Here is an 18,401-nt window from a genome sequence, read left to right as displayed (position 1 = left end):
TGTGATCTGTCTCTCTCTCAAAATAAATAAATAAACTTAAGAAAAATATCTTGGGACACCAGAGTGGCTCAATCGGATGAGTGTCCAACTTCGGCCAAAGTCATGATCTCCTGGTGTGTGAGTTCGAGCCCCACATGCGCTCACCGCTGTCAGCCTGGAGCCTGCTTCGGATCCTCTGTCCCCCTTTCTCTCTGCCCCTCCCCTGCTTGCTCTCGGTCAAAAAATAAACAAAACGTTTACAAAATGACTTGATAAATAGATAGGTTCTTCTAGCTGTTGTGGAGACTAGAGGAGTCAGAATTGGCCTGTGGACACTTGGTGATGGGGGCCAGACGTGGGAGGGCAGTGATGATAGCGGAGGCCCCTGGGTGGCTCGGTTGGTTGAGTGTCTGACTCTTGATTTCAGCTCTGGTCATGATCCCAGGGCCGCGTGACCCGGCCCTGAGTGCGCTGAGTGTGGAGCCTGCTTGAGATTTCCTCTTTTTCCCCTGCCCTTTCCCTGCTAAAAAAAAAAAAAAAAAAAAAAAAAAAAAAAAAAAAAAAGGACAATAGCAACAGTTCACACTGAAGTGGTGGCTGCTGTGAGCCAGTTCTTTTCTTTTTTTTTTTTTTTTTAATATTTATTTATTTGGGGGAGACAGAGAGACAGAGTGCAAGCAGGGGAGGGGCAGAGGGACAGAGAGAATTGGAAGCAGGCTCCAGGCTCCGAGCTGTCAGCACAGAGCCAGACGGGGGCTTGAACCCACAAAGGGGGGTTTCATGACCTGGGCTGAACTCAGATGCTTAAGTTCAGTGAGCCACCCAGGTGCTCCTGCTGTGAGCCAGTTCCTAGCATTCTGCATATTCATTTCATCCTTCTCCAATACCCTAGGAATTAGGGACTATTACTAGCCCATTTGGCAGATGAGGAAACTGAGGTGTTGAGAGGCGAGGTCACACTGCAGCATCTGCCTAGGTGGTCATGACTATTGTGCTGCTTTGGGAGTATGAGGACAACTGAAGACAGATTATGAGGTGGACTGACGGATCCTGGTAAGGGAGGTGATGGAGGCTGCGGGTGGGGGTGGGGCAAGGGTATGGGAGGAAAAGCCAGTGCGAGCGAAATGCAGGGTCAGTTAGGGACACACAGAACCTGGGGAGCCTGAGAGACATTCCAAGGGGCACAGATGTGGAGGCTGGCCCTCAGGATGGAGACAGAGACCCAGGCAGGGAGATGATGTGGTGGTACTCATTGGGAAGGGGGATGAAGGGCAAGGAATCGAGGGCCACACCATAAAACACCCCCCTCCTCCAAGGAACAGGCCTGGGGGTGGTCAGGCACCAGATCAAACAGAAGGGGGTCACCTGTAGCCCCACAGCCCAGCTGTCCCCCCTGTTGTGTACCAGGCCACATGCTGAGTGTTGAGGGGCAAACAGTGAACAAGATGGACAGAGACCCATGGCCTTGTGGCACAGTGGGGACGGAGGTCATAAATATACTATATCTATATCTATATCTATATCTATATCTATATCTATATCTATATCTATATCTATATCTATATCTATGATCAGTGCTATGGGCTAAGTGTTTGTGCCCCTCCGCCCAGCGCATAGATAGAAACTCTAACCCCCAGTGGGATGGCATTAGGAGGTGGGGCCTTTGGGAGGTGATCAGGGGTTAGATGAGGTCTTGAGGGTGGAGACTCCATGATGGGATTAATACTCTTATAAAAACGTAGAAGAGACAAGATCTCTCTCTCTCTGTCTCTGTCTCTGTCTCTCTGCACAGCACCATGATCTCACATTTCCATCCTCCAGAATCGTGAGAAAGGAATGTTTATTGTTTAAGCCACCCAGTCTGCAGTATTTTTTACAGCAGCCTGAGCTGACTCAGTCAGGTTGTGGTAGCTGCTCTGGAAAAAAATAGAATGGAGAATGGGAAAAGAGCCTAAAGGTGGGCGTGGGGTAGATTTTGAGCACAGTCAGCCTGCTGGGATGACATCTGAATAAATTCCTGAAAGAGGTCCAGGAGGAGCCATGCAGATACCCAGGATGAGAGAACTAGGCGGGCAGGGGGAATGGCAAGAGCAAAGGTCCTGGGGTGGGATTGCACATGTTTGATGAGAAAGGAGGCAGGTGTGACTGAAGGCAGGTGTAGTTACGGAAGAGGGGAGGGAAAGTCAGGGAGGGGACTGTCTTTTTTCATGCTGTTTATGACCCACGCCCTCTGCCAAATCTCCATCGTACTTCCTTCAGCCTGCTGGGGACAGGGCCCTTGGACTGGCCACTAGAGGCCACCCTCCCTGCGGTTCACAGGGTCACTCCGCTGTCATCTGCCTTTGAGGTCGCGATCCGGTTTTCCCTGAGCCCTGACTGTGCCTCAAATGTCATGCTAAAGTGCTTTACACGGATGAACTCAGCTGATCCTCCTAACACTCCTGAGTCAGACGCATTGAAATTTTTTTTACAACTTTATTGAGGTATAACTGACATACATCATACCACACACCTTTCAAGTGTTCAATCCGATGAGTTTCACATCCTGAAAACCAGCACCAGGATCAAGATACTAAACACATCCACCACCTCAAGAAGTATATTCTAGCCCTTTTTGGTCCCTCCCTCTAGCCTCTCGCCACCCCACCCCACCCCAGACACCCCGAAACTGATCTGCTTTCGGTTACTAGAGACGAAGTTGCATTTTCTGGAGTTTTATATACATGGGACCAGAGAATATATATACTCTTCTTTTTTTATCTGGCTTCTTTCCCTCCGCAGGATTATCACGAAGATTCCCCAATGTTGTTGTGTGTATTTGAGGCCCTTTTTGGCTTCTAAGGAAACTGAGACACACAGAGGTGTAGTTTGGGGGAGTGAGGAGGGGGCGTCACATGGGTTTGGCCCCATAGCAAGGCGGGTCTCGGATGCGCAGGCCGCGGAGGGGCGCTCTGGCGGGTGGGACGCGGGCAGGTGCACACACGCGCGGCGGCCGCGCCTGGACCGCCTTTCCCGGCGCGCCGTCGGGGGCGGGGCCGGGGCGGGCCCGGGGCGGGGCTTCCCGACTCTGGAGCCTCCGATAAGGGCCTGCGGGGGGCTCGGACGCGCCTGGGCGCTGCGATAGGGTGGCGGGGCGTGCTCGTGGGGCGCCGCGGGGAGGCGCCGCGGCCCGAGGTCCCGGTGCGGCCACCCGGAACCGGGGCCGGGCGGGGCGGGGCGTCCGGCCGTGTCGCGCCCGCCCGGCTCCCGGGGCCAGGGCCGCTAAAATGGCGGCGGCGGCGGCGGCGGAGGTGACAGCGTCCCGCGCCGGGCCCGGGGGCCTGGCCGCCGCGTCGGGGGCCGACTAGCGCCTTCCTGGGCGCCGCGGCCCGGCCCGCACCCCGGGCGCTCGCGCGCGGCCCCCACCTGGGCCCTCCGTCCGCCCTCCCGGCGCGCCCATGAACTCCGTGTCGCCGGCCGCCGCGCAATACCGGAGCGGGAGCCCGGAGGACGCGCGCCGCCCCGAGGGCCGCAGGCCGCGGGGCCCCCGAGTCCCGGACCCCAACGGCCTGGGGCCCTCTGGAGCCAGCGGCCCGGCTCTTGGCTCGCCCGGGACCGCCCCTGGGGAGCCGGACGAGGTGGACAAGTTTAAGGCGAAGTTCCTGACGGCCTGGAACAACGTCAAGTACGGTGAGGAGGGGGCGGGCCCGGGGGTTGTGTTCTGAGATAGGAGCCAGCGGGGGGTTGGGCTTGGCGGGGGAGGGGGGGTGCTCGAGGTCGGTGGGAGTCCAGGAGAACCAGACGCTGGCCCTCCGAGTGTTCCACCCTTTGCTCGCCTCTTGTGAGTCACCTGTGGGTCCCCCGCCCTGTCCTGTCCTGCCCTGCCCCGGGCGGACCTGCAGCAGGTCCAAAAGGAATGTGTTTTCAAGTCTCCATTCCCGTGTGACCTTGGGCAAGGTTTCTTTGGTCTGCTGTGCCTTCATTTTTCCCCTCTGTAAAACGGATACAATAATCAGAACTGCTTTATTCGTCCCGAATTAATGGCAAACACTCACGTGGCCGTTACTACGGTCCCTGCCTCTCTCCGAGAGGACTGTGGCATGGATTTCCCCGTGCCAGCCCTGAGATAGGACCTAGGATGGTCTCAGTTTCACAGACCGGGGAGTAGAAGCGCTGTTGCTGTGAAGCAGGTGCTTCAAGTCGCTGGGTGCTGCCCCACCCACTTCTCCCCCCAGGCTGGGCAGTCAAAAGCCGGACTAGCTTTAGCAAGATCTCCAGCGTCCACCTCTGTGGCCGCCGCTACCGCTTCGAGAGCGAGGGTGAGCTGGTGGCCCTGGTCCGCGGTTGAGGGAGGCCCCCAAGGCTGTTCCTGACGGCAGCTGACCAGCCTGGTCTCGCAGGTGACATCCAGCGTTTCCAGCGGGATTTCGTCTCCCGGCTGTGGCTCACCTACCGCCGGGACTTCCCGCCCCTCGCTGGAGGCTGCCTGACCTCGGACTGTGGCTGGGGATGCATGCTTCGCAGCGGGCAGATGATGCTGGCACAGGGCCTGCTGCTGCACTTCCTGCCCAGAGGTGAGTGGGGGAAGGGAAGGGCCCCCTCAGAGTGCAGCGCCAAGGGCACAGGGCGGCACAGGGCAGCGGTGTTGGGCTTGTTTGTAAACTAAGTTTACAGTTAAGTTAGATTGTGTGCCAAGTAAGTTTTGAGGGGGGCGTGAGAGTTTATCAAATAAGTTGCAGGAATGGGAAATTGTTGGGAAACGTGGAGTCTCGGGAGCCTTAGAATTGTACGTAAAGCATGAGCTGATGGGAAGCGTGCCCCCCTCCGGCCCCCACTGGCACCGTCTGACTGTGTACTCCATCCCCACCAGACTGGACGTGGTCTGAGGCCTCAGGCCTGGGCCCCTCTGAGCCATCAGGGTTGGCCTCTCCCAACCGTTACCGCGGGCCTGCACGCTGGATGCCCCCCCGCTGGGCCCAGGGCACCCCCGAGCTGGAGCAGGAACGTCGGCACCGGCAGATAGTGTCCTGGTTCGCCGACCACCCCCAGGCCCCCTTTGGTCTACACCGGCTGGTGGAGCTTGGGCAGAGCTCAGGCAAGAAGGCGGGTGACTGGTATGGGCCATCTCTGGTGGCACACATACTCAGGTGAGGGCCGCTGCAGGGGACACGGGAACCACTGGGTTTCCCCCAGGAACTCAGGCCTTCCCTCTCACCCCCAGGAAAGCTGTGGAGAGCTGCTCAGAGGTCACCCGCCTGGTGGTGTATGTTTCTCAGGACTGCACAGGTAAGAGACCGGAAACCACGGTCACAGAGTTCTCACCCTGAGCCAGTCGCTAGGACTTAACCTGCCTCAGAGGCTGAAACCAGTTCTGGGGCAGAGGGACCCTTGGAAAGGATTCAAGGCCCACATAGTGGAAGGCCCTCAGGATCCCTCCACTCCCTCTGGAACCAGGAGAGGAAACTTTAGGGGCTTCTCTACAAGTGATAGAATAAAGGACATAAGGACTTCCCTCCATCAGGTCCAATTTACTCCTACTCTGTAAATAATTCTTAAAGAATTCTTTTTTTTTAATTAATTTTTAATGTTTATTTATTTTTGAGAGACAGAGTGCAAACGGGAGAGGGGCAGAGAGAGAGGCAGACACAGAATCTGAGCAGGCTCCAGGCTCTGAGCTGTCAGCACACAGCCTGACGTGGGGCTCTAACTCACCAACCTGACCTGAGCCGAAGTTAGCCACTTAATTGACTGAGCCACCCAGGCGCCCTCCTCCAAATCAGTCTAGATAGGGTTTTTATTAATAGGAGCCTCGGTGGATTGGTATCAGGGAATCTACAAAATCTATACGTTTTTATGCAGAATTGTAGAGATTTGGGCAACGTTTGATTTTCATGGACAACCCGATCTTACTCTGTTTGGGCTGTTATAACAGAAGTGCCACAGACTATAGAGGCTTCTAAATAACGGGAATTTATTTTCGTAGTTCTGGGGGCTGAGAAGTCCAAGATCAGGACATCAGCAGATTCAGTGTCTGGTGGGCACCCACTTCCTGGTTCATTTTGCTGTGTCCACATGGTGGAAGGGGCTCTCTCAGGTCTTTTTTATAAAGGCACTAATCCCATTCATGAGGATTCCACCTTCATGACCTAGTCGCCTCCCAAAGGCCCCACCTCTTAATACCGTCGCCTTAGGGATTAGAATTTCTTCTCTGTCTTTGTCTTCTTTTTTTTTTTAATGTTTATTTTTTAAGAGAGAGAGAGAGCGCAAGCAGGGGAGGGGCAGAGAGAGAGGGAGACACAGAATCCAAAGCAGGCTCCAGGCTCTAGGCTCTGAGCTGACAGCACAAAGCCCGACGCGGGGCTCAAACCCACGAGCCATAAGATCATGACCCGGGTTGAAGTCAGACGCTTAACCCACTGAGCCACCCAGGCACCACCCCCCCAACTTTTTTTAATGTTTATTTTTGACAGAGAATGCATGTGTGTGTGCGAGTGGGGGAGGGGCAGAGAGCCTAGAGAGAGAATCCCAAGCAGGCTCACCGTGTCAGCACGGAACCTGATGCATGACTCTATCCCATGACTGCAAGATCATGACCCGAGCTGAAATCAAGAGCTGGACGCTCAACTGACTGAGCCACCCAGGTGCTCTGGGGATTAGAATTTCAACATCTGAATTTTGGAGGGGGGAGACACAAGCATTCAGACCATAGCAGCTGCGTTTCCAGAAGGGTCGAATCCACTTTTCTGGGAGCCAGGCAGGGGCTTACTTAGCAGTAAGGCAGGAGGTGGGAGAATGGAGACCAGCGGATTGGACTTGAGGAGGAAGGACACACAGGGACATTCAGCTGAGGGGCAGTCTGCTCGGTGTTGCCATTTCTATATGGGCAAACCCATGCTCTGAGTAAGTAAAGACTAACCAGGCCTGGAACTGGGGAGGTGCTCTGCCTCCTCCTGGTTTTCTGTTCTTCATCGAAACCTCAGGGCCTCAATTGCCCTGTCTGTAAAATGGGGATGTTGACACCTACCTGGAGGCCCTGGAATTGTCTGGGGGAATTTGGGGCGGGTGGGGCACCAGAAAGACATCCTTTTCTGCCGGTGACAGGAGTAGGACCCTGAGAGGCTGCATAGGCTTCGGGAGGGCCGCGCTCTGAGGCTTGAAGGGTGGGCGAGAACGTGACTTGCCGCGCTGTCCTTCCAGTGTACAAGGCAGATGTGGCACGCCTGGTGGCCAGGCCGGACCCCACAGCTGAGTGGAAGTCTGTGGTCATCTTGGTGCCGGTGCGGCTGGGTGGCGAGACGCTCAACCCTGTGTATGTGCCCTGCGTGAAGGTAGGTTCCGCCGAGCCTCCCCTGGGAACTGCCCCGGCTTCATTAGCTCGGCTTGGGTGTTTCTGCTTCTCCCGTCTCTATCTGTTGCTTCAGTGGTTGCGAGCACCTATTATGTGCCGAGCACCGTCCCAGCTGCTGGGGGCTTGGAGGCCAACAGGCAAACGTTCGTGCCCTCTGGGAGTGGGGAAGGTCAGACAGTGGATCTGAAACCACAGACAGCTGTGGCATTACGCCGTAGATTCTAGAGGAACTAAAACTAACACTGAAGGGCAGATGGGGGTGGCTGCAGCCTAGGAAAGCCCCTCTCCAGCAGGGCAGGAGAGGAGGCAGAGGCGTGCTCTAGGCAAAAGGAATGGCAAGGCTGGAAAAACCCTGGTGTTTTTACTCAGAATGAAGGCCAGAATTGTCCCTACAGCCTGCAAGGCTTTGCACTGTGTCCCTGTTCCTTGACCTCATCTGCCCCCACTCTCCTTTCTCAGTTCACTCTGCCCCAACCACACAGGCCTCCCCACTGTTCTCAGAACACACCTGCCCCAGGGCCTTTGCACTCACTTCCATCTGCTTGGAGTGCTCTTTGTGCAGATACACTCCTAACTCCCTCTCTTACTTCATTCAGGTCTTTGCTGAAATGGCACCTTTTAGTGAGGCCGTTCTGATTCCCCTTATTTCAAATTGCAAAGCCCTCTTTCATCCTTTATTCTCCCAGTGTTACTGCCCACTGATGCGACAGAACTTACTCATCTTGTTCCTTGTTCGTCTCCTACAGTAGAATGTCTGCTCCATGAGAACAGGCTGGGGCTTTTGCTAAGTGTTTCTCAAGGGACTGTCTCTGACAGCACCTGCCCAAAGCACACTCCTTCACCCCCTTTCCTCCCTGCAGGAGCTCCTGCGTTCAGAGCTGTGCCTGGGCATCATGGGGGGCAAGCCACGGCACTCACTGTACTTCATCGGCTACCAGGGTAGGCCCACCCCTTCCCGCTCCATCCTGCCCCACCTTACCCCTCCCCAGCCCCTCTCATGCCTCCACCCTTGCAGATGACTTCCTGCTCTACCTGGACCCCCACTACTGCCAGCCCACTGTGGATGTCAGTCAGGCTGACTTCCCCCTGGAGGTGAGCTGGCTGGGATCCCTGGGGTGGGGCTGGGGAACGTGGAGGGAGCCAGGGCCCTAAGCTTCCCACATCTTATGCCCCAGTCCTTCCACTGCACCTCACCCCGAAAGATGGCCTTTGCCAAGATGGACCCAAGCTGTACGGTGGGGTTCTATGCTGGAGACCGGAAGGAGTTTGAGACGCTCTGCTCAGAGCTGACCAGGGTGAGCAAGGAGGGGTGGAGGGTGGAGGGCAAGGGGCAAGGAGGGAGTGGAAGAGAAACAGAGATCTTGAGTCCAGCAGACACGGGCGGGGCAGGGGGGTGCTACTTGCAGGCTGTGTTGTCAAGATTGTTATCCTGTCCCCAAGCTACTAACGCCCAGCTATGACCAATTAGACAAAAGAAGGGCATAAAAGGAGAAGTGAGGAGCATTGTTGCTTGAGCTGCCCCCATGAGCTCAAGTGGTGGGGCCTCTCCCCATCCCCTGGCTCTACAGCCCCATCAGGGCCTTACCCTTATAATAGTGTCAAAAGGTAGCCACCGGCCTTCCTGGGCACCCACCTCCCAGTTCAGTGGAAAGGAAGCCTCACTTTCCCAGCAGATGCAGCAAAAACCGCAGGGTTGCTGTTCATTGGTTACACTGGGCCATATATCCATCACTGGGCCAATCACTGGGGCCAGGGAATGGACGGTGCTGACTGGCTGGCCTGGGTCATTGCCTGGAGGGATGGGAGCTGAGCTCAGGAAGCACCTGATAAATATACCTATTGGGATATTTACCTATTGGGTAATACCTATTGGGATATACCTACTGGGATACCAATTGGGATAATTAACATGGTTTGGAGCTAAGCCACTCTCTCTCCCTCTCTCTTCCCTCCAGGTCCTCAGCTGTTCCTCAGCCACAGAGCGGTACCCCATGTTCACCCTGGCCGAGGGCCATGCTCAGGACCACAGCCTGGATGACCTCTGCTCCCAGCTCTCCCAGCCGACGCTGCGGCTCCCTCGCACGGGGCGGCTCCTCAAAGCCAAACGCCCAAGTTCTGACGACTTTGTGTTTTTATGACGGGTGGGGTTGGGGGAGAAGATGCGCACTATTTATTTTTTTATTTATGTCATGCTGGGTGTGGGAGCTTGACATCGGGAGGTGATGGGTCTTCCCCTTCTCACTCCCTTGACAAGCGCAGCTGAGACCAGTCCAGGAAAGCTCTGAACTGGGGCCAGACAATGGGCCTCCCGCCAGCTGGGCCCTCCTCACAGGGCAGGGAGGGAGAGCTTCCGGACACCCACTCAGGGCCTGACTCAAGTACTGTAGTTTGCACTGGACCACCCATGCCCCTCACTGGTCCCAAAGCCCCTACCCTGCTAAGGACGGGGGGTACGGGAGGGGGGGGGGACTGTGGCCACTGGGGGCTAATAAAGCCGTTTAATTTGACTGTGGCTATGGCTGGGCCCAGCATTTAAGGGATGGGGTCCAAGGGGTCCAAGGCGTGTCTCAAGGTGAGACGCTGGGGGAAGCGTGTTAGGTAGGCCTCACTTCCACAACTTCTTCGGCCACAGGCAGACACCAGGGTCTACACAGTCCCCAAGCTCGATTGGAGGGGAGGAGCCCCAGGGCCCCTGCCTGCTCCCCGGAGCTCAGGGGCCACTCTTGGGACCCTGTTGCTTCCTCCGCTGCCGGCCCAGCTGCCGGAAGTGCAGCCGTTTGGGGTTGAGGCCAAAGGCCTGCAGTCTCTGGCGGCTAAACTCACGGCCACCCAGGGTCACGGTGGGGCCCAGGAGACGCGCCTTCTTGCCCCTCCTCCGCCTGTGGGGGACTGGCTTCTGGGTGGGAGACACAGGACCCGCCTCTTCCTGTGCTGGGGGGCTCCCAGGCTGGGGCCGCTGCCCACAGGCCCCATCAGGTGCCAGCAGCTGCCCCGGAGGGTCGGCTTTGTCTCTCTGTGGCTTCCCTGTGGCTTCCGTGAGTGTCTCCGTCCTGAGGAGAAAAGCAGGGGCTCAGCCCAAGCCTGGCAGGCCTGTTCCTGAGCACACATCTCCCATTTTACAGATGAGGAGAGGTTCAGAGAAGCAAGGCAGAAGATCAGAGGCCTGCCTCAGATTCAAACCCAAGTCTGACACCAAAACTGGGGCTTTTCTACTGAAGTCGGAAGCTGGACCGTATTGCTGATAATTCTGGTACCTGGGCTTATTTCAGCTTTAAATCAACTCTGTGAGCTTCTATCACCCCTGCTTTATAGATCAGGAAATAACGGTCTTAATACTATTACTAATAGCATTTACTCTGTTTTAAACGCTTCAAATGAATGAATTCACTTAATCCTCAAAAACCCAATAAGAAATGAGCCATCTTTACCCCCATTTTAAAAATGAGGAAACAGGCCCAGAAAAGGCAAGTGCCTTGCCCAAGGTCACACAGCTGTGGCCCAGTCAGAATTTGAACCCAGGTATCAGAGAAAGGAAGCCCCATTCCCAGGGCCATGCAGCAAAATGGCTGACCGAGCAAGACTCGAACCCAGGCCCAGCTGGCTCCTGAGCCCGCCCTCCTCCAGCCAGTGACACTCACCCCTCTGGGCAAAGTGACTTGAAGATCTGCCTCTTCTTCCAGGAGTTCTGGGCCTTCTGGCTGTATGCCCTCTTGTCCTGCAACTCCTCTTGCTCTGACCTGCAGATGCCCAGCAGACAGGCCTATTGCCCGACGCTCTGGGAGGGACCCGTGCCTGCTCACCTGCCTGCCCGCCGCCCCCCCCCCCCCCCCCCCCCAGGACACCCGGCCCAGTCCCAACCTGTCACCTGTACATGCAGGTCTTCTTCAGGGAGCACCACCGGTTCAGCTCTTTGTCATCAGCAGCGAGGATCTACACAGGGAGGGAGGGTGGGATCCTGCTTGTTTGAGCCCTGGGTCGGGGGGTGTAGGCGGCCTGGCTCTCTCGGAGCCTTAGCCACCTCACTGTTCAAAGCAGGGTAACGCTCCTCCCAAGTTCAGCAGGATGTCACCATAGCGGGAGAGGACTGATTTCTGCGGAGGCCACTAGAGGTCTTTGGCAGGGGACATCAGATGGGGAAACTGAGGCCCATCAAGGAGATCCTTGCCGTAGTCACACGGCCACGGAGTGGCTGATTTAAGATCCTAGTTTGGGGGTCCAGGGGTCCCAGCAGCCTCAGAACAGGGCAAGGGTCTCTGCTAATGACCGGGTGTGCAAATTATAGATGAGGCCCAGCCTCCCAGCTCCAGGCCTCGGTTTCTTCATCTATAAGGTGGGCAAACCCCTTAGAAACTATTCCGATTGAGTAAATGCAGATGATATGAGCTCCATAAACGTTGGCTTTGCGGGCCATGCATAGTCAAGCACCCACAGCCACATGGCTGAGGGACAAATGCCATTCTGAGAGCCATACACGTTCATTGCACCTCCGTAGCCACAAGGGGGGGCTGTTATTAGGCCCGTTTTAAGTGGGGAAACAGGCATGGTATTCTAGGTCACGCAGCTGGTGAGTGACCAAAGCAAGATTTGAATCCAGGCCATCTGTTTCCAGGGCCACCCAACCGCAGACATACGGTGACAGAATGGAAAGTACTATTTACAGGGGTGTCTGTGGGCACAGCCGCTGGAGGCAGGTGACATTACTCGTGTTGTTAGCGCTAACACTCCTCTTGTTTTCAAGGTGAGGGAGCAGGGGTGTTGCAACCTCTGCGGGGTCCACACTTCCTCTTGCCCCCGGGGCACCCCCTGCCCCTGTGCCGGGCACCCCTCTGGGGCCTCACCTCCTCGGTGCTCAGCCCGAAGTCGCAGGGAACCACAGTGCGGTACTTAAAGCGACAGGGCAGATCGTCAATGATGTCCTCGTAGTCCAGCCGGTAATACTCATCCAGGTACTCCTCGAACGTCTTGTCTCCTGTGAGGGGAGGGAGCCAGGCTGCCAGGGTGTGCCGGGCCCCGCGGAGCCCCTGCCCGCCCCCCCCCCGCCAGCAGCCCGGGCCTCACCAGGGTTGAACACGGGCTTTTCCTGCCCCACCGCCGTGGCGAAGGGCGACTTGCGTTTCTTCTTGCCTGTCAAGGGGGCCTCACGCCGCTTTTTCCGCGGCTGGCTGGGGTCGTAGTCAGCATCCATCTGCCAAGATGCAAAAGTCAGGCCAGCCCCCGGGGGGACCCCACACACCCCCAGGTCCCCCTCCACCCTGGGCACCTACATTGAAGTCGGGGTCCTCGCAGTGCGGTTCCTGCCAGCTCCAAGCTCCACCCTGCTCGGGCCCAGCCCATGTGTCCCAGTTCCAGTCATCTGCTTCCAAAGGAGACAGGGTAGGGGGTCAGGGTGGGACTTTGGACTTGAGACCCAGCCACTCCCCCAGCTGGTGCCCGCCCCCCTCCCCCCACCCCCGTAACCTCACCTTCAAGCCCTTCCTCTTCCTCAAATTGCGGCTTCTCCTCCTCCGTGGTGCCATAGTACTCGTCCCCAAAACATCTCTGTGGGGTCAGAGCCAGGAGGGATCAGCAAGGCCTCTCCCCCCAGACAGTTTCATTCCTGCACCTTACATGGCTCCCAGCACCCTCAAGGCCTAGCTGCTGCCTGTGTGCCCAGGCCCCTCCAGGCCCCAATCCCCCTGATTCTGTTCCAACGAGCCGCGGTTCTTTCCCTCCCACAGGCCTTTGCGCCTGCAGTACCCCCTCCCAGGCTGCCTAACTGCGGCTCAGGCCTCCGGTCTCCGCTGCCTGCCCTCAACCCGCTCACCACCACGCCTGCCAAAGCCGATCAGGGACTCCCTGAATACCCCACCTCCCCCTGCACACCGCCCATCACCACTCTGATCCCTGGGGGCACTCGCTGTACAGTTAAGTGCCTGCCATCAGACTGGGAGCTCTGGGAGAGCAGCGACCACTATGTCGCCTGATGCTCAGTGACCACCAGACTGGCTCTCGCCGTTACATGAGCTCCGAGGCCGTTGGGCCCTTGCTGGAACCCCAGCACCCAGTGGGCACCTGGCAAAGGCAGATATTGCTCACGGTGTCACTTATTAAGCCCCTACTGTATGCCCAATGCTGGGCTGCATCTTGCTGCATTCTCACAAACACCCCAAGGGACAGAAACTACCTCCGTTCTACCGAGGAAACTGAAGCCTACGCGTCCTCAGTCTCCTTCCCTGGCCTCCGAGGCTTGGTCGGGGGCCTCTTTGGGGCTCCCGGGGTCCCCGCTGCTTTCCTCATAAGGCCCCATCGCCTGTTTCCATGGCCTGACACTATGTCCCCTCTGACCCAACAATAAACATCAACAGCAACAAGACGAAAGGAAACACAGCTACCCCGTTCCTTGAGCATTACCAATGTTTACACGTACTCCTCTTAGGCCGTCCTTACATACAGCCCTGAGGTACACAGTATGGCTGAGCTCACTTTGCAGACAGGGACACATGCTCAGAGAGATCGAGTCACTTCTCAGAGGTCACACAGCCGGGAAACAACCACTGATTCCAGAGCCCTGTCCCAAGCACTGCGTGGCGGGGGTGGGGTGCAGGGGCCGCACCTGCATGAGCTGGTCATGCTGGGTAGGATCAAAGTCGTCCTCCAGGTCCTTCTCCTCGAAGCCCAGTGTCTCATTGCCTGTGACCTGCCGCAGCCTCTCCAGCTTGGCCAGGATCTCCTTCCTTTTCAGGTTCTTCAGCTGCTTGAGCTCTTCCTGCTTCTTCGCTTTCTCCTGCGGGTGACAGGCCAGGGAGAGAGGGAGGGCGTGGGCTCTCCCCGCAGGGCTGGCAGCCCTCCCCGGCCTGACACCCCCACACTCACCCTCTTCTTTCGCTCCCTCGTCTCCTCTCTCCGCTCCTTCCTGCGCTCGTCCTTGCGGCGCACAGAGGACGCGATGCTTCGAGGGTAGGTCTTGACCTGTGGGCAGCAAGGGAGCCCAGAAAGGGCCACAGAGATGATTCTGGGCTCTCCCGGCCTGGGCCCCAAGGTCCGGGTCCTGCTCGGCGCCCGCCCTGGCCACGCACCAAGGCCGAGTCCGGCTCCTCGAAGCGGAAGTTGTACTTGTGCTCAAAGTCCTCCTGCTTCTTCAGAAACAGCTCCCCCTCATCCGAGGAATCATCCACGGCCAGCTGGACGGGGAGGCTGGGGCCCCTGAGGGACGAGACGGGGCAGGGCTGGGGGTCAGCCGAGCCCCTGCACTCCTGTGTACCAGCTGTGTGAACTCATTGCCTCCTAAGAATCCTACTTTTGGGGCACCAGGGGGGTTTGGTTGGTTAAGAGTCCGACTCTTGATTTCGGCTCAGGTCATGATCTTACGGTTCGTGAGTTCAAGCCCCACATCGGGTTCTGTGCTGACAGCGCAGAACCGACTTAGGCACCTCTCTCAATCCCTCTGTCTGCCCCTCTGCTGCCTGTGTGCACACTCTCTCCCTCTCCCTCTCCTCTCTCAAAATAAATAAACCAACTTAAAAAAAGATCCCTACTACTGAGGCACCCCCATTTGACAGATGGGGAACCCGGGGACAATGTCTAACGACAAGGCCACCGAGCTCCAGACCCCATGCCCCTCGCCCCACCGCTCTTCCTCACAGAACAAGACCTCTGCTACCATCTGTGCAAAAAAGTAAACAGCCGGTGCCCTTTGCTGTCTGGCTGGCTTGGCTCCAGGCCCCTGGGGGACATGGTTACTCACGCTTCCTCTTCCTCCTCTTCTTCCTCCTCGCCCTCCTCCTCCTCCTCATAGTGTTTGTTAAGGATATAATCTCGCAGGAACCGCTCGCCTTCATCTAGCTCTGGGTCGTTCCAATATTCTTTGAGGTGGGTCTGGGGCGGGGGGGGGGGGGGGCAGACAGGACACAGGTCGGGGACTTGTGGGCCGGGAAGGAGGTAGGCACGGACACCGTGTAGATTTAAGTAACTGACACTTCACGGCCAGCCTATAAACTAGAGGGGATAACCCCCATTTTATAGAAATAGAAACTGGCGCCCAGAGAGGGGCACGCCCCACCTTCAGACTAGGTGCTCTTGACTACTCCCTCAAGGATTCGTTCCCAGAAAAAGGCTGGAAACGGTATAGACACGAGAACTCACCAGTTCTTGCAGGGTATCAGTGTTGCGAATCTCCTTCTGCCCCTTCAGCCATTCCACGTAGTCCGCATCCTCCTGGGCCTGAGGGTAGGCCAGCACTGAGGGTCTGGGGACCGCTTCCTGTCAGCAGCACCCCCCCACCTCGGTCCATCCAGGCCCAAGCACTTACCTTCTCCTCCCCGGTTTTAGCGCGTTTCTGCAGCAACCCGGAGCCACCCTCCCCGGCACTGTCCTCAGTCTCGCTGTCTTCCACAAAAGCCCGGAAGCTGCCCACGTGAGAGAATAAGCCTCAGGATATGCAGGCTGGTCTCTGCCCACAGTCCCAGCATTAACCCCATTTACGGAGTCCTGAGCCCTCCACAACAAGCTCAGAGCAGTACTGTGACCCAGAGAGCATCGTCAACCCCATTTAACAGATGGAGAAACTGAGGCACACAAAGACTAAGTGACGTGCCCAAGGGCACACAGCCATGAAGTACCACAGCTGGATTTGAACCCAGGCCTGTCCGATCCTGTGGCCTCAGTCCTATCCATTTGGCCATTCAATCCTCCCAGGCTCACCTTTCCTTGAGCTGTTTCTGCTCTTCTACGTAACTTTTTGACGAGATCTGCTGCAGAGAGAGCGACACAGGCCTCAGGCCCAGCCCCAAGCCCCTCAGCCCCCGACCAGGCCTCCACCCCACCTACCTGGAATCTCTGATTGGAGGTCTCCTCATCTGAATTTTCCTCATCGATATATTTGCTGCGCAAGGAAGAATGGGGCTTTCAGAACAGACTCCCCATGGCTCGTCTGTCCCGATGGGGCGGGCAGCTGTTAGAGCAGCAGTTGGGGGGCAGTGGGGTATAGGTGAGTCACTGACGATGCTGTTCTCTGGGGTTCCCTCAATCCTGGCGAGTCTCCGCCAGCTTCTTTCCACCCTTGCTTCTAAGACTCCCATGTGCCTGTCTGCCTGCCCTGGGAAGACTGTGGGGGGACGGTGGGGAGTCAAGGTCTCTCCTCACCCTTCTTTCTCCAAGATAACCTTCCTTTCGTAGTCCTTCAGGTACATGGGCCGCATCTTCTTTTGCTTCTCCTTGGCTGCTGGCGCTTCCTCACTCTCCGAGGAGGATACTATCGGGTTGCCAGAGACACCTGCCGTCACTCACAGCCCCCTTCCTTTCCCAGGCAGAGAATCCCACAGCGCTTGGGCCAGGACACCCCCAAGGTTTCAAATCCCCGAGCCACCAGTTCCCAGCTGTGAGACAGGTATCACACTTATACTACATCAGTAGTAGGTGGCTATGCTCATTCAGTGAGTAATTCATGCTCTGAACAGTGCTAAGCACACAGTTGTTATTAACAGCAAGTGATAACCTAAAATACTCTGCTATGCACTGTAGACCTAGAACACATAACATATAAAGAAGGGTTCGTTAAGTAGTCACAAAAGCCAGTAAGACAGTGGGGAGCCTGGGCCGTAGGGATGAGCAGCCCCAGACCTGTTCTCTGATAGAAGGTGGCATCTTTCTGGTAAATGCGGGGGTCCTTCTTCTTCAACAGGGAGAGAGTCCTGTAAAAGTCACGTTCTTGCTGGGGATCAAATTCCTAAGGCATGAAAAGGATCAGGAACAGACTTCAGAAAGGAGATGGGGAGAGCCTTGGTGGAGGCTAGGGGACACTAAGTAAGAGGGGCAGGTGGGCTGTGAGCCTGTGGAAATTAGGGTGGAGGGAGGGGTATATATTAGGAGGCTGGAGAAGGGATCCAGCTGGACAGAGGCAGGTAGGGGGGCTCCAGGGTGGTATGAGGGGAGGTCCGAAGACAGCAAAGAGGTGGAGGAGGAAGAGGGCGCCTTTTGGGGGTGGGGAGGGGCAGGCCACACAGGTACAGGATCTGAAACAGGGGAAGGGGGTGGGCAAGGGGGAGGACAAAGGATTGACAGCGGGGCAGGTGAGCAGACAGGGAGCATGTGTGGGACAGCAAGCAGGGGCTGGGTTGCACAGCGAGACCCCGAAGATCAGGGCTGATGTGAGAGGCCGAGCGTCCCATGTGGCAAAGAGATGTCCCACTTCGGGGACTGACAAATGGTTAAATTCTTGGGGATGAGGAAATGGACACAGCCGTTGCTCCTCACATCAGGATGGGCAGGTGGATCGTGCGTGGCGAGAGAGAGGAAGTAGGGGGGCATTGGGCCACCCCGTGGGGATGGGGAGGGCGCTGTGTGTCGTCCATGGGATTAGAAAAAGGAGGTTGGACGCTCCCGTAGGGTGGAAGGGGGCTGGAGACTAGCCACCCTCTGCATATCAGGATAGGGGTGCGGTGGGGAGCTTGGATGCTTCCCGAAAGTACGGGGCCGGAGTGAGAAAGCTCACCACGCGCTCGTCGCCAGAGTCGGACTCAGAGCTGGAGTCGCCGCCGCTGTCTCGGTCCCCGTAGCGATCTTTAACTGCGGGGCAGATGAGAGCCCCTCACAGATGAGCTTGGAAGACCAGATCAACCCCCGCTTCCCGACGACCCTGTCCGCGCCGCCGCCCCGCGCGCATGCGCCCCGCACTCACGCCGCTGCAGCTCCTCGCGCTCCCGGTAGCGGCCGTACCGCGCGGCAAACGCCGCGTTTACCCGGAGGGGTGACGACCCGCGCGGTTCCGGCATGGCGGCTCTGCGACCCACTGCGCACGCGTGTGGCGAGTGTCCCAAGGGGGTGGGGCTACCCTCAGCCCCAGCCTCGGCAGGCCTTAAAGGAGGCGGAGCCTCGCAGGCCGCCCCTAATCCCTCCCCCAGTCTTTCCGGGATCCCTTACGCCACCCGACCGCAGTCCCCGCCCGCGGGTCACGCCTCTGTGGGTCAGACTACAGCCATCGCCCTCCCTCCCCCCCCCCCCCCACCACGCCGGGGCTCCCGGCACCCAGCTGACATCTGGGGGCCCTTTCTCCACTCGTGGTTTCCTGCCTCCCTTCCGTTCCGACAGCGTAAACCGCTGCCCCACCCAGCACACTCAC

General features: G+C 57.4%; 2 protein-coding genes across 4 annotated transcripts; one reads left to right on the top strand and one right to left on the bottom strand.

The window, feature by feature from the left end:
- The first annotated feature begins 3,041 nt into the window (after positions 1–3,041).
- ATG4D (autophagy related 4D cysteine peptidase) lies at positions 3,042–9,818 on the top strand. Its single transcript, XM_058728053.1, has 10 exons — positions 3,042–3,648; positions 4,194–4,277; positions 4,359–4,532; positions 4,829–5,105; positions 5,180–5,244; positions 7,156–7,286; positions 8,167–8,245; positions 8,322–8,398; positions 8,482–8,601; positions 9,262–9,818. The coding sequence occupies exons 1-10, from the start codon at positions 3,417–3,419 to the stop codon at positions 9,442–9,444; spliced, it is 1,422 nt and encodes a 473-aa protein (XP_058584036.1). The 5' UTR covers positions 3,042–3,416; the 3' UTR covers positions 9,445–9,818.
- KRI1 (KRI1 homolog) lies at positions 9,471–18,118 on the bottom strand. Of its 3 annotated transcripts, none has more exons than XM_058728052.1 (19): positions 17,961–18,118; positions 17,775–17,848; positions 16,904–17,009; positions 16,427–16,535; positions 16,112–16,166; positions 15,986–16,032; positions 15,594–15,690; positions 15,428–15,505; positions 15,030–15,160; positions 14,362–14,488; positions 14,159–14,254; positions 13,899–14,069; positions 12,769–12,844; positions 12,571–12,662; positions 12,365–12,491; positions 12,145–12,275; positions 11,172–11,236; positions 10,945–11,043; positions 9,471–10,356 (listed from the first exon to the last, which is right to left on the bottom strand). In XM_058728052.1, the coding sequence occupies exons 1-19, from the start codon at positions 18,052–18,054 to the stop codon at positions 10,017–10,019; spliced, it is 2,115 nt and encodes a 704-aa protein (XP_058584035.1). In that variant the 5' UTR covers positions 18,055–18,118; the 3' UTR covers positions 9,471–10,016. The 3 variants fall into 3 exon arrangements, with proteins under 3 accessions (XP_058584035.1, XP_058584033.1, XP_058584034.1); XM_058728050.1 differs by having other exon boundaries at positions 15,986–16,035; positions 17,961–18,116; XM_058728051.1 differs by having other exon boundaries at positions 12,571–12,659; positions 15,986–16,035; positions 17,961–18,115.
- Between the last annotated feature and the right edge of the window lie 283 nt (positions 18,119–18,401).

This window comes from Neofelis nebulosa, chromosome 4 (assembly GCF_028018385.1).
Source record: "Neofelis nebulosa isolate mNeoNeb1 chromosome 4, mNeoNeb1.pri, whole genome shotgun sequence".
NCBI lineage: Eukaryota > Metazoa > Chordata > Mammalia > Carnivora > Felidae > Neofelis > Neofelis nebulosa.
This window is presented reverse-complemented; position numbering and strand designations above follow the sequence as displayed.

Excerpts from the sequence above, each read along its gene's own strand:
- ATG4D (XM_058728053.1), top strand. The coding sequence starts at position 3,417 with ATGAACTCCGTGTCGCCGGCCGCCGCGCAATACCGGAGCGGGAGCCCG. Across the intron at positions 3,649-4,193 it reads CTGGAACAACGTCAAGTACG|GCTGGGCAGTCAAAAGCCGG; the intron begins GTGAGGAGGGGG and ends TTCTCCCCCCAG. Across the intron at positions 5,245-7,155 it reads TGTTTCTCAGGACTGCACAG|TGTACAAGGCAGATGTGGCA; the intron begins GTAAGAGACCGG and ends CTGTCCTTCCAG.
- KRI1 (XM_058728050.1), bottom strand. The coding sequence starts at position 18,054 with ATGCCGGAACCGCGCGGGTCGTCACCCCTCCGGGTAAACGCGGCGTTT. Across the intron at positions 14,070-14,158 it reads CGAGGGAGCGAAAGAAGAGG|GAGAAAGCGAAGAAGCAGGA; the intron begins GTGAGTGTGGGG and ends TGTCACCCGCAG. Across the intron at positions 12,663-12,768 it reads GGAAGAGGAAGGGCTTGAAG|CAGATGACTGGAACTGGGAC; the intron begins GTGAGGTTACGG and ends CTCCTTTGGAAG.